Genomic DNA, 13,479 nt, shown 5'->3' with positions numbered 1-13,479 from the left:
TTGTTGTCATCTATCCTGTGACACGTGTAGTTGTGTTTTTTAAGTTTAAGCACCGCCTTTTTTCCTAACTCCTCTACGCGATTGGTCGAAAATGGGGCGTTAGACCTGCATTTGGGCCAATGGCATTTCTCCACATCCGAGGACGACAAAAAACAATGCGACATTTCGATGGAAGGTCCACTCACATTTCAAATAGCTGACCTGGTAATGCCTTACAAATTAATATCGCCAATTTGTAAATATCAAAAGTAATGTGTCAAGATTCTGACTGTTTGTTCGTAAAATAGTTTAATACGAGATCACGCTGTAACGCGTAGTCTTCGTTATACATATATTTGTTTAAAATGTATCTTAGGGTCCTAATGAAAGATCAGGCCTGGTTGTTGACACCACTTTCCGAAACCAGTTCTTATGACGCTACACCACCACTTTGCAATCTCAGATGAAAACCTGATACTTACGGATACTTATCCTTTAGGGTATTTTACGTTTTTATGAATATACCTAGCAGGGTGGTGTTATTATTTCTAAACAACGCATGCCCAGGAGCAGTAACTGTTAGCGTGCCGGTCTGTAGGTGGTACCGTGGTATATAAAATAAATGGAATGGATTAACAAACAATGATGACATGATAGTATGTCGTAGTTTGTCAGTGCAGCAGCTCCTCAGACTGAACGTTAATGGTGCACGGCTGTTTTTACAGGGTTGAGCTGTTGTTGTTTATGCTATAGCCCCGTTGCCTTGGGGGTAACGCAGCACCATTATTGTGGAGCGGGACGTGGGTCTGAGGGGCCTGGCAGGGACCGGAGGAGGAGCAGTATCGGTTTCCATACCCGGACTGACCGTCATAGAAGACAGCATGGCAGCGGGGAAGGGAGCCGGGATAAAGCCCGCATCGGTGCTACAAAACGAACGCGTCCGATTCGCCGTGTGTTTCCTGGGGGTCTTCGTTTGTTATTTCTACTACGGCATATTGCAGGAGACCATGTAAGTTGCCAGGTAGTGGTACATTGCTAAATCAGAGTGTACTTTAACTGTACACATGTAACCAAATGAATGGACTGTAAAATCAAAATCTGACATTTGTATCTGATAGTGACAGTGTGCCACATCATCATGTAACCCAATGGACTCACGAGTCGTGAGAGTCCATTGGGTTACATGTTGCACACTGTCACTATCAGATACAAATTGATAAATACTAAGGATTTTACTGTGTTGGTCAAACCAAATGTGTTGTTCATGTTTCAATAGCTACACTACAGTATGTAATAGCATGACACATGGTCTGTTACTGCCGAGGTCACTAGAGGGACAGAGATTATATTACATGTTACATATGGTGACTTGTGTAACCAGTGTCTGCTGCTCTTGAAACTGTACATTGCACTTAACATATTGTTATTATATGACATTTAGATTCCTGTAACTCATTTTCTTTACCATTGCTACCTGTGGTCATAATCACTGCTGTTTCTTTCTGTCATTCAGCACCCGGGGACAATATGGCGAAGGTGACAAGAAGGAGAACTTCCGATTTGCCCAAACACTGGTCTTCATCCAGTGTGTCATCAATTCTGTGTTTGCTAAACTCTGTGAGTACTGAGTAGTACATGGTGTAAAGAATAACCACAGGGACCAGGAAGCATGACACCACATTATAGCCGCAATTTGCAACTCTAGATTTTTTTACAATGGGATGAATCTAGAGTTGCAATACCCTCCATTGACTCCCCACTCATCCAATTTGGTTTGTGATCTGCTTGTCTTAAACAACGTTAAACTCACCAACATTGCAGCTGTAGTCCAAGCGTGAATTATCCTCTTTCAATCTGCCGAGCTTGTTTTTCATAAAAATCCCCCGTGGACATGTTATGAGCTACTTTCTGTCAAGAAATTCTGTGCAGGTGATTCTTTTTCTAAGTGCTGGAGTTTGGAAGCACTCGTCATAAGTCACTGAACGGCCCTGCGTACCACCCGTTTCGAATTTGCACATAATGCAGGAGGCAGCAGCGCGACCCGTTAACAAAAACGAGTGCTTCCAAACTGCAACACTTCGAAAAAGAATCACCAGCAGAGGATGTCTTGACAGAAAGTAGCTCATAACATGTCTACGGGGGATTTTTATGAAAAACAAGCTCGGCATATTGAAAGAGGATAATTCAAGCTTGGACTACAGCTGCAATGTTTGTGAGTTTAATGTTGTTTAAGACAAGCAGATCACAAACCAAATTGGATGAGTGGGGAGTCAATGGAGGGTATTGCAACTCTAGATTCATCCCATTGTAAAAAAATCTAGAGTTGCAAATTGCGGCTAACCACATTATAGCCTCTGAGGGAGAACTGAGGTGTAATTTTCACTACGACCTTTGACATTTGTATAGGACTCTGGAAAAGCTTAACTGAAACTACAATTTAAGGTTTCCATCCATACATTTAAAGTCAGCGGCATATTATGTTTGACCATTTTTCCTCCATTCCCCTTCTTCATCCTCAGTGATCCAATTCTTTGAGGGCTCCAGACCGGACCACACCGAGAGCTGGCTCTATGGCTTGTGTTCCCTGTCCTATCTTGGTGCTATGGTGTCCAGTAACTCTGCCCTACTGTATGTCAACTACCCAACGCAGGTGAGCCTGTCTAATTAGATTGGATAGAGGATACAGTATGTTCATTTAGATAAACCCTCCTGACTGTATATCATTTAATATCTAATTTTGTGCTGTCTTGGACTGTGAATGACTCTTTCATGTGAAACTGTAGGTGTTGGGGAAGTCGTGCAAGCCCATACCAGGTATGCTTGAGATCTTGATATCAATTTATATGTGTGCTTGAGTGAGCAGTGTAGGTGTGAGGGGATTCATGTGTATTACTTGTTGCTCTAGACTGCTACCATACTTTTACCATAATCTTTTGCTTTTTGAAGAAAGCAGTGTCACTATAAATAAACAAACAAACGCACACACGCACAGACAGGTCAAGGAAAAAATTGCACTGACTGGTTTTCCGTATGGTGAGCATGTGTGGAAAGTATCATGCTATGTTATCAATGCGTTCTACTGAAGGTCATCTCTTGTTGCTCATAGATTAACTCACACATTTTAAGTGCCTTATCTATGTACCGTATGTTCCACTCTCAGGGCTAATGATATGATAATGTACCCAGACCTTTGACGTTGCTAAAAAACTGTTTGTTATATTCCTGTGTGCTTAAATTAGAGCTGTGCGTTATATTCCTGTGTGCTTAAAGCTGTGTGTTATATTCCTGTGTGCTTAAAGCTGTGTGTTATATTCTGGTGTGCTTGCTCTTTCAGTGATGATCCTTGGTGTGACTATACTGAAGAAGAGGTACCCCCTGGCCAAGTACCTGTGTGTGCTCTTGATTGTGTCTGGCGTGGCTCTGTTCCTCTACAAACCCAACAAGAGTACAACTACAGATGACCATATATTCGGCTTTGGTGAGATTTTGCTGGTGAGTGCACTCTTCACATCACCACTTAATCAACCAGACAGTTAAAGAAATTGAGTTGTGAGCACATCAATTTGAAATTCAGAATTCTCAGAAAAAGAAAAAACTGTGTGGGGATAATGAGAAGCTCTCTCCCCTGCATGAGGCGTGGTTATACTGTGTGTTTGGGCTTTCCCTGGATCAGAATTGTATGGTGACACAATTTTTACCCTGATAAGGCTATATCTTAAACATCGTCATCAATAATAGAAAAACATCCGCTGGGGTGTCAAACTCATTTTGGAGTGAGAGCCACATTGGGGGGCTCCAGCGGATTCATATAAAGGTAGTATAGACTGGCTAGCTGCATGTTGCTGTATCTGGGCTTAGACATTTTAGAAACCGTTTTAAAGAGGAAACATGTCCTCTTCTTATTTTGAAATTAACCAAAGCAAAGATCGGGCCATAACAGGAGTTATTAAATAGACCCACGACACAACAGCATTAAAAACAAAACGGTGCGGGACATGGGAAGTGAGGAAGCCAAAACTTTAAAAAATACTTAACGGCAACGCCAATTAACACTGCTTTGCACACGTTTCCGCAGTCTCCTATTGCTACTCTATGCATCTTTGAAACATATCAACACTCAAGTGACCCCGTGGGTGTCTGTGAACAGACAGTGGTACAGCTGTGTCTATTGGAGAGTGGATTAACTTGTAAGGGACCCTAGGGTACCACCGTCCAAAAACACAAGTTGCAGAACGTGGCATGTTCATAACATGATCGGAAAACCGCAGCACTTTTCCTGCTATTATTTGTGAATGCACCTTAACCCATTCAGGCCTGACGTCGAAATAAAAAAAACGTTCGCTCTGAAAGAATATATATTCAAAGATTTGTGCCGCATTTTTACGATTTTTCAAAAATAGCAGACCTACAAGTTCATAGTGCGCCACTCATTCACTAACAATTATTGTTGTATGTCCATGAAATGTCCAACATTAAAGGAATACTGATCTGAAAGTATCCTCCCCATGTCATAGCTGCTCTCTCTTACAATGGACGGTTTGACTGGTGTGGCCCAGGACCACATGAGGGCTCGCTTCCAGACGAGTCCCTATCACATGATGCTGAACATTAACTTATGGTCCACCTTGGTGCTGGGGATCGGTAAGTCAACTACCTTCTCTGCCAAACATGGATGGCTTACTACTACTACTTCATAGCACCCTCTATTGTCTCTCTCTGACTAACTAACAATGTATAAATCAGGTTGTTTAATGCTGGAGATGGGCCATTAACACGACACGATCGATCTCAATGGGAAATATTTGCTTTTCCGTCAGATTATTGTCCATTCCCATGATAGGGAACAGACAAGGGTGCAAACACAACTATGAGATTCTCTTGCAGTCCTAGAACATTTGAGTCAGCAAAAGTGTCATTTTTGGTTGGCTCTTCCTCAGTTTTGGCGGTAATAAACCCTTTACATATCCAAACCATTGTTTGGATGTGCGTGCTGCCATGCTATTCTGCATACATGACTATTTAGGTAGTCACAAGGAAATACAATTTCATTCAGCTGTAAGTAATAAACTATTATTAATGTAATCAAGGAGGATCACTGCCAATTTCTGACATATTTTGGAAAGCATTGCATGGGCTGCCATTGCCCTACAGAAGATCAATTCAACATCAACAACAATCTGTGTCTGAATAAAGTAATGTTTTAATTTGAGAGATCCAAGGGTCATTTACATGCATATTTCATAAAGACTCGGACAAGAGGAAAACATACAAAGTACAAACCCCATCTTACAATGTTTGAGTGGTGATCTGGCCTGCCCATCATCTCGGGTAAATAATAATAAGGATAATCTGAACTTGCAATTCATTGGCGGCTTCCAGACTTTTCATAGATTGCAATTGTGATTATTTTTACCCGTCCCTAACCAGACAGGGCCAGACAAAATTATATCCAGTTATAAACCTAGACAGAACACAGTTGGGGTCTTGAAAGTCTGGCACCTATTTATATTATATGATAATGAGAGAATGAAGCCAGCTGTTGGCTCAGAGACGACCTTAACCCTGCTGTGACTGTGTGCACTGTGCGTGGAAATGCATCCATTGCTCTAATTCTCCTCCTCTTTCACCCCATTAAAAAAAATCTCTTTCAATTCATTTTTTCCCCAGTGATGCTTCATTTAACTGCTGCCACTAGGTAGCGCCCTGCGACCACACTTTGTAATCAGATTGAATTGAATGCAATTTAAAATGACAGCCGCAGTTGAGTTAAATTTAAACATAACATCTGTGTATTTCTGTATTTCAGATTGATGAGATTGACATGCATTTCTGTTGACACATTGTTTTCAGCGGTATTGACGACCGGGGAGGTGTGGGAGTTTCTGAGCTTTACAGAACGCTTTCCCAGTATCATCTACAACATTGTTCTGTTTGGATTAACCAGTGCTTTGGGCCAGGTGTGTATGCATGCACATGCATTTGAGTGATTGACTGTGTGTGTGTGTGTTGGGGGGGTGATGATGATCTAAATCACATGACTGGTATACTGTTAGCCATCCGTCTTTCTTTCTAAGCCATGGGGCCCAAAGAGCAGGAGCCTATCTCCTGTTTCTGTAGCATGAGGCAGCTTGATGTACAAGTACATCCCCTGGACATGACGCTAGTATGTTGCAGGGACGTACCCCAATCCAACACTTGATGCTGAGTGCCAAGCAGGGAGGCATTGGGTCCCATTTTTCACAGTCTTTGGTATGACCCGGCCGGGGATCGAACCCCGGGGGAACCCCGGTCTCCCAGTCTCAGGGCGGAAACTACAAGGCTACTGAGCTGGTGCCAAGTCCTCTTGCCCTCTGCTTTGTCCTTCCAATCACCGCTACGTGTCTCTCACAGTGACTTTTAACCATCCAAGGCATTAGGCATTTAACACAGAGAAGATGACAGCTGTAAACAGGGGGTTGTTCATACAATATGGCCAAAGCCTTTTTAGGGTAGTGAAGTCAGAATGATCACCATCCCCTGAAGCTGTCTGTGTTCACTTCAAATACCATTAACTTCTATATATGTTATATATATTATAACAGCAATATTACAGCAGGATGGATGAATGAAGTAAATGAAATATACTTTTTTGTAAATTCATATTTTCCATTACAGTTTTGTTGTGAGAAACTTACTTAAATGTATGTTTGTGGGAGCATCCTCTGATAATCTTAAATGTCATCCCTTCCTCCTCTAGACCTTCATCTTCATGACAGTGGTGTACTTCGGGCCTCTCACCTGTTCCATCGTTACCACCACAAGGAAGTTTTTCACCATCCTCGGCTCTGTCATTCTGTTTGGAAACGTCATCAATTCCATGCAGTGGGTCGGAACAGTCCTGGTGTTCCTTGGTAAGAATTAACACTAAACATATATTTTTTGGATTTTATCTTAAAATGAAAACAAATGTAAAGAAAAAAAAATAACATTGGCTTGCCTTTAATGTTAAAATGCTCGACCTTATTAATATGTTTTCTCATTTAAGGTCTTGGACTGGATGCCAAATTTGGGAAGGGCCCAAAGAAACACTAAAGCAAGTGGAACATGTGGCGAAGACGACAATAAACAGGAGGAACATTAAGGCTGACATCACTCTAAAGCCAGGATCTTATTTTCATATGACATCCAGTATAGGCAAATTTGCCTATGATTTGTTTCAGATGTTTTTTATTTTTTTAAGTTGAAGGGCAAAGCCCAATAGTTTTCCAACTCTATCTTATATTGTATATAGCATACTTTGTATGTGTTGAAAATACATTATTTTTCAAACTGGACTGTAGACGGAGGCCATAACATGCCCAATTAGTTCAACAAATATCATGCCTTTGTGGAAGAATATTGAATGGATGACAACATATTTGGAAAAAAAGATGGAAGACAACACATTTCAATACATTTCAATATACATGTCTGTGTTACAAAGATTTTGCTAGTTATTCTTTGATATAAAACAAGCTACTGAATGGAGTTTACAATAAATTGTCAGTAGAAATACAGTGTCTTAAACAGTGTCTTAAACAAACCATGTAATGTCATTCTCATCAAATATAAATGGTTAATTATGTTCACTGTTCTCTGTTCAATCTTGCAGTTGATTCTTTTTCCAGAAGTGGAAAATTACTTAAAAGGGAAAGTGAAAAATTAATTAATTCATGATGCCAACCTATATAGTCCGGCAGACGACAGGCTTCTTTTGTTTAAAGTGGGAAATTTGGTATATAGTCTGACCGGCTGTCAGTATTGGGCAATATTTTTATAGGGGTTTCTTGTGACCCTACCATTAACATCCCATGGCAAGCAAAAATGTCAAACTTTCCTTATGCTTTAAGTAGCATGTGACGTGTCAAACTAGGGGGTTTTCATGATTCTGAATCCATTCCAAGCATTCGTTTTGCACAAAAAACACTCCTTGGGCTAAAAACAGCCATAGGTGTCATGACAAATGTAATGAGGTCAGCACATTTGGGCAAGTGGCTATGGCTGTTTTTAGCCCAAGGAGTGTAGTTTGTGCAAAACTAATGCTTGGAATGGATTCAGAGCGGACGTAGAATACACATCGACAGGCTGGGTGCTGGGCTAAAGAAACTTCAGTAGATATTGGATGGAGCCACAGGTACAAGAAATACGTTCTTTATTGAGAATTCTGACAACGTTTCGATCTATTTGATCTTCATCAGGTCATGATCCATCCATCCATCCAATATCTACTGGAATGGATTCAGAATCATGAAAATAGTTTGACATGTCACATGCTACTTAAAGCAAAAGGAAAGTTTGACATTTTTGCCTGCCATATAGGATGTTAATGGTAGGGTCACAAGAAACCCCTATAAAAGAAATTGCTCAATACTGACAGCCGGTCAGCAAGTGGATTAATGTATGTATATAGACAATATTTTAGACCAATAAAAAGACTATATACCTACAATTCCCACCTGTCCACCTCGGCTGCCAGACTAATAACTATTGTCTCTTGTTTGTTCAAGTCCAAGTATGAAACTAGATGCAGCTCATGGATTTGTATCACAACAGCGACCCCTCTTGGATTATGGGTCTACTCTAAATTTAAAGCTACCACCAGTACGCCTACCTGGCTTGAATTATCAGCATTTTAGCTCTCATTGGGCAATTATAGTATATATTTTATATAAAAAAGATTAAAGTGATTAAACCATAGACCGTAAAAAATAAATGAATGGATTACACCCCACACAGGGTTTAAAGTTTAAACATGGGCGTGACCTAACAGGTCATGTGAAATTGTTGTGTAGAAATACAGATGTTGAATAATATGGCTAAACATAGGCCTTTGTTTGAAAATAGCCAATCTATTTGTAGATCTGGTAGGGTTTAACCCATAGAGTTATATAACCTCACGTCAGCAGGCTTTACGCAGTAGTGCCACACATGTAGGCGATTATTGTTTGTGGAAAAGCCCTATTGCAGATGATCCGGTATAGAGCCCGCCTACTAGACGCACGCGCGCACACCGCACACGCTTACACACACACGCACACACACACACCATATCCGCTCTAAACCGGATCTGCAACCTCAAATTGAATTGATACCTATATAATCATCATCCCAGACTGCAGTCAACTCAGGACAGGTATAACTCGACCGCGGTTAAAATCCTGCTCTTTTCGGGAGATAATCAAAGCGCAAACGTCACAATGCTGACCCAAATCGGCAAACAACTGAAAACCCACCCAGCTGTAAGTACTGTTTATTTTGTTAAACGAATACGACTACAATCACTGTTGAAGACATTCCAGACTGTGTTGAGTTGCTGTCTAGGTTAGCATTAACTAGCATAGCTAGTGGAAGTTGCTAGTGTTAACGAGTTCTAGTTATATGACCTCCACTAACTATAGATAAACGAATATTTATGAACAGCTACTTATACTCCTTCTATAATATGTGATTGTTTGACTGTTTGTCGTGTTCGTTTTCTGGCAACTGATGCTGACTGGAGTCAAATCAGGTCATAGCGTCTATTACTGTTGTTGGCAAATCATTAGCCCATGGCTCTGCATTAGCCGAATGGGCCATTGCTGCAGCAGCTATACTAGTTAGCAAAATGGTGTACTGTACAGTGTACAGATCGTCAGTATGACATTTTAAGAGCTACATTATTACTATCGCCGCTGAAATGCCCTTGAACAAGGCATCAACCACTACGATGAAATGTGTTCTATGAGCAGGGCCTGGCTGGAAACAAGTTCTTGAGCTTAGCCCAGATACCCTGGGTAAATATAGATTTCATTTCATTTCATTTCATATTCGCTATCGCAAAGAATTACTGCAAATGATGTAGCATAATTAAACGCGTGGACTTGTAGAAGACATTTTGGCCCGCGACTTCATGTGACAGCTGCCTGTGTGTGAACTTGAAGGGCAATGGGTGACTTGAGGACAGAACGTATTTGGGTCACATTTCTTTACCTCTTTAGCGATGGACTAGCTCCTCGTGATGAATTATTTCAATTATTCACTTTAATTAGGTTCTTGGTGGTAAATGTGTAGCATACTACCTTTTTTATATATAGATTAGAATGTCGAGGAGCCTAAATCAAATGTACTATTTGAAAATGTAACAAATACTATATTAAATCTTATTGCTTGTTGTGTTAGTATATGACATGTTCATTACAGCAGCAGCTACACTCATAATAATGAAGGCCTTTACCCATGTTTTTTTTCTTTGCCAACAGTTAGTTCCCCTTGCCATCTTCATTGCTGGTGGGGGTATAATGTGCTTTTCTTACCTCGCTCGCCTGGCCATCAGGAACCCTGAAGTCTGGTAAGGAAGGACTGTTCTCATCTGGAGTAGGGTAGTTGATGCTGTAGCGACAAACTACAACATGACCAAGTATGGCCTGCTTCATTGCTGAGTTGCTGTTGAAGTGTAGCTCAAGCCACACTGTCAATGAAAATAGTAGGTTTAAATGGCACAGAACTGCTTAATGGCAAGAAATTCCAAGAATGATGTTTTCTTCCTTTTTATGGAACAGAGAAGGGGAGTGGAAGTAGTGAAACAATAACATGTCAGACTGACACTTTATTGTGTCATTGGAGCACTGAAAACATTTTGAAGCCAGCTCCATCCATGCACTTTAACACAGTGACGACGAGTGTCAGGCTACAGTTTGTAGCTTCATTGGAAATGACTTGTAGCCTGTTTGCTTTGTCGCTGCTACCGTCAACGTACAATGTTTTCAGTGTATAGATTCAAGAATGGCACATTTGTTCACCTGTCTCTTTTGCCGTTTATACAGCTGGGACAGGAAGAACAACCCCGAGCCATGGAGCAAGATGGCCCCCACTGATCAGTACAAGGTGAGATTCAGACGCTACACTTGAATGTCATCAGATATATTGTTAAAGTTTTAATATGCGCTTTTTATTATCACGTTTTTCCAAAAAGAGGCAGAAAGAATGTTCCCTAGCTTGTGGATAATGACTGCATCAAATGGTTTTATCTGGTTAACATATGATAATTAGCTGGTCACCGAGTTCAGGTTAGGAGCAGGAGCTTAACCTGTCAGGCCCTCTGTTATTGGATTGAGGTTCAAAAACCAACTATAAATTGGTTATGCTTATGAAGTTACTTATCTTAACATTTCAGTGACTAGCATTGTCAAGCGTGTGATTTGATAGATGGTATTTTGTTTTTCTTTATAGACATTCACTTTTAGTCAAATCTCCACAGCACAGGATTCTTGTGTGTTGAAATAAAATAACTTTCCTAATTTATTGCTAAAGACCATACAGTATGTCTATACAAGGTCCCCTCCTTTTTGTCCCCTGTACACCAAATCTATTCACGACAATATCTGATCCACAAGATCACAACACATCATAGTGCATTGTGAGCTCATAGTGCTATTTTCACAGAATGTTCTCACGGTAAAACAATATACTGACCTTTTTGATTGATTGAAAATATTATTAACAGTTTGCAGAATTACAGTACATTTCAAGCACAAACTCAATACAAAGGCTGTTAACTGTGAGTGGACGACCCAATTAAGCATTACACTTGTTTACAACAGGGTCCACCATGTTCAATTCATCAAAACATTTAGAGACGTACAAATAGACACTTCTATATAGACAAAGAACAGTACAGGAATTCATCATCATGGAGGTAAAAAGGGAAAAAAAACATATACAGTGAGGGGAAAAAAGGGGGGGGCGGTGGGGGGGGATTCAGATTTTACGGGGGCCAGTTTCGAATTGCAGCCATCCGTAGGTGCCCTTTGAGAGCGGTTTTGAAGGAGTCAAGGGATTCGCATGTCTTAATGACTGTTGGTAGGGCGTTCCACATTTTGGTGGCATAGGAGCGAAAAGAATTTAGTCCCTTGTTTGTGCCGAATCTGGGTTGAACATGATTCGTTGCACTCCCTCTGGTGTTGTGGGTGTGGACTTCGTTAACATTAAGGAAGTATCTACACAGGTACATGGGTATCTTGGTGGAGTATCGAATCTTGTGGACCAGACCCATTGCAAGATGCTGTACTCTGTCACCGACCCTAAGCCATGCCAGTCTGTCAAAGTGGGCAGGGGTGAGGTGGGTTCGTGGGGTGAGGCCAAGTAGGAGCCTGACTAGTTTGTTTTGGGAGGTCTGGAGCCTAGTTTTAAGGGCCTTTGAGGTGCTGTGGTACCAGGAGGTGCATGCATAGTCAAAGAACCTGACATCACTATACATGGAGCCATGGTGCCATTATGTTTCTGCATTATTGGTCTTGAAGTGATTTATTTAAAACTTTGAATTTGTCTTACATTTATTATTGCACCCCCCCCCCCCTCTCTCAGTTTATTTCAGTTAACCAAGACTACAGCAAGCTGAAGAAGAATGGTCCTGACTTCTAAGATCTTATCTGCTGGAAGGGAACTGGACCAAAGGCTTGACAAAAGAACAAGTGATACGCACATCACACTCCCCTAATTTGAACTCGTTCCCTAAACTAAATGAATGTAAAGAGGCAATAACCGCACAATATTCTGTTTTATTCTGTTGTCTAATAAAGTTTAAGGAGTCTCCTACATAATGGAAAATAATCAGTCTCCTTTCTTTTTGCTTCCTTTTAGACATTAGTTTTGTTTCAAATTACATCACATGATTCCTCAGACGTCCTTTCGCTGTCGAGGATACTCAGACAATTGCTGTCAGCACTGCTGTGACACTTGCCCTTCCACATGTTGTTTACAGTCAATGCATTATACTCTGGTCATGTTACTATAAGGGCTCTGCACTCGCCTCATGCCACCTTTGTCCTGCCTTAACCCAGCTGCCACTTTTTATGACACTATTCTTGGCCACTGTCCAGTGCCTTATCTGCTTGAGTGTTGCATAAATGCATACCAGGCTTGATCCTGCTCCCAACTAAAAACCTGGCTCCCTCTGGTGGTAGACTCGTTGGTTCACCGGTTCAGGAAGCTTGTCAGTGCAGCTCTGCATGTGTTTTGTTCATTCACATGACCTAACCATCTGCCCAGTGCTGCACTGCAGCATTAGTGTGCTGGCTTATGATGTGCTATAAGACCTACTGCAAATGACTCCGGAAGGTGAACCTAAAAGACAACATTGCTCTCTCTGAAAAGGTTGATTTATATTTGGTGAGTAAAGCAATGATTTGTTGTCCCAGAGTTAACTCGAGTACCGCAGACGAGGCACAGATACAGAAATGCACCGAGGTGTTTCTCCTTATAGAATGCCATCGCTCTCTGCCAGATGAGTTTGTAAATGTCAACAGGTCATGCTGTTCATCTCTCCAGCATGGAAATATGCGACAAGGATGAGCAGCCAACGCAATGCAGAAAATGTCAAGGAGACCTTCACATTTGAATAGAAACCCATGTAACCCAAGTCCAGAACTTCACCTACCCTCTCAAGGCTCGAGTGTGCCACTGCCATCTTTTACCTTTTACACTTTATTTCCTCTCACCATAACA

At 41.1% G+C, this 13,479-nt stretch overlaps 2 protein-coding genes across 5 annotated transcripts; both read left to right on the top strand.

The window, feature by feature from the left end:
• The first annotated feature begins 84 nt into the window (after positions 1–84).
• slc35b1 (solute carrier family 35 member B1) lies at positions 85–7,591 on the top strand. 3 transcript variants are annotated; one of them, XM_079519438.1, is made up of 10 exons: positions 85–204; positions 705–988; positions 1,493–1,596; positions 2,499–2,629; positions 2,763–2,793; positions 3,314–3,471; positions 4,494–4,620; positions 5,830–5,936; positions 6,716–6,869; positions 7,004–7,591. In XM_079519438.1, the coding sequence occupies exons 2-10, from the start codon at positions 861–863 to the stop codon at positions 7,048–7,050; spliced, it is 987 nt and encodes a 328-aa protein (XP_079375564.1). In that variant the 5' UTR covers positions 85–204; positions 705–860; the 3' UTR covers positions 7,051–7,591. The 3 variants fall into 3 exon arrangements, with proteins under 3 accessions (XP_079375564.1, XP_079375565.1, XP_079375563.1); XM_079519439.1 differs by having other exon boundaries at positions 125–204; positions 733–988; XM_079519437.1 differs by lacking the exon at positions 85–204 and having other exon boundaries at positions 355–988.
• Positions 7,592–9,075: 1,484 nt separating this feature from the next.
• On the top strand, positions 9,076–12,585 carry ndufa4a (NDUFA4 mitochondrial complex associated a). 2 transcript variants are annotated; one of them, XM_079519460.1, is made up of 4 exons: positions 9,076–9,236; positions 10,236–10,324; positions 10,800–10,860; positions 12,340–12,585. In XM_079519460.1, the coding sequence occupies exons 1-4, from the start codon at positions 9,195–9,197 to the stop codon at positions 12,394–12,396; spliced, it is 249 nt and encodes an 82-aa protein (XP_079375586.1). In that variant the 5' UTR covers positions 9,076–9,194; the 3' UTR covers positions 12,397–12,585. The 2 variants fall into 2 exon arrangements, with proteins under 2 accessions (XP_079375586.1, XP_079375587.1); XM_079519461.1 differs by having other exon boundaries at positions 9,087–9,240; positions 10,240–10,324.
• The last annotated feature ends 894 nt before the right edge of the window (positions 12,586–13,479 follow it).

The sequence above is a fragment of the Electrona antarctica genome, assembly GCF_951216825.1.
Source record: "Electrona antarctica genome assembly, chromosome: 14".
Classification (NCBI taxonomy): Eukaryota; Metazoa; Chordata; class Actinopteri; order Myctophiformes; family Myctophidae; genus Electrona; species Electrona antarctica.
Note: the sequence above shows the minus strand (reverse complement) of the source record. Positions and strands in the feature narration are given on the sequence as shown.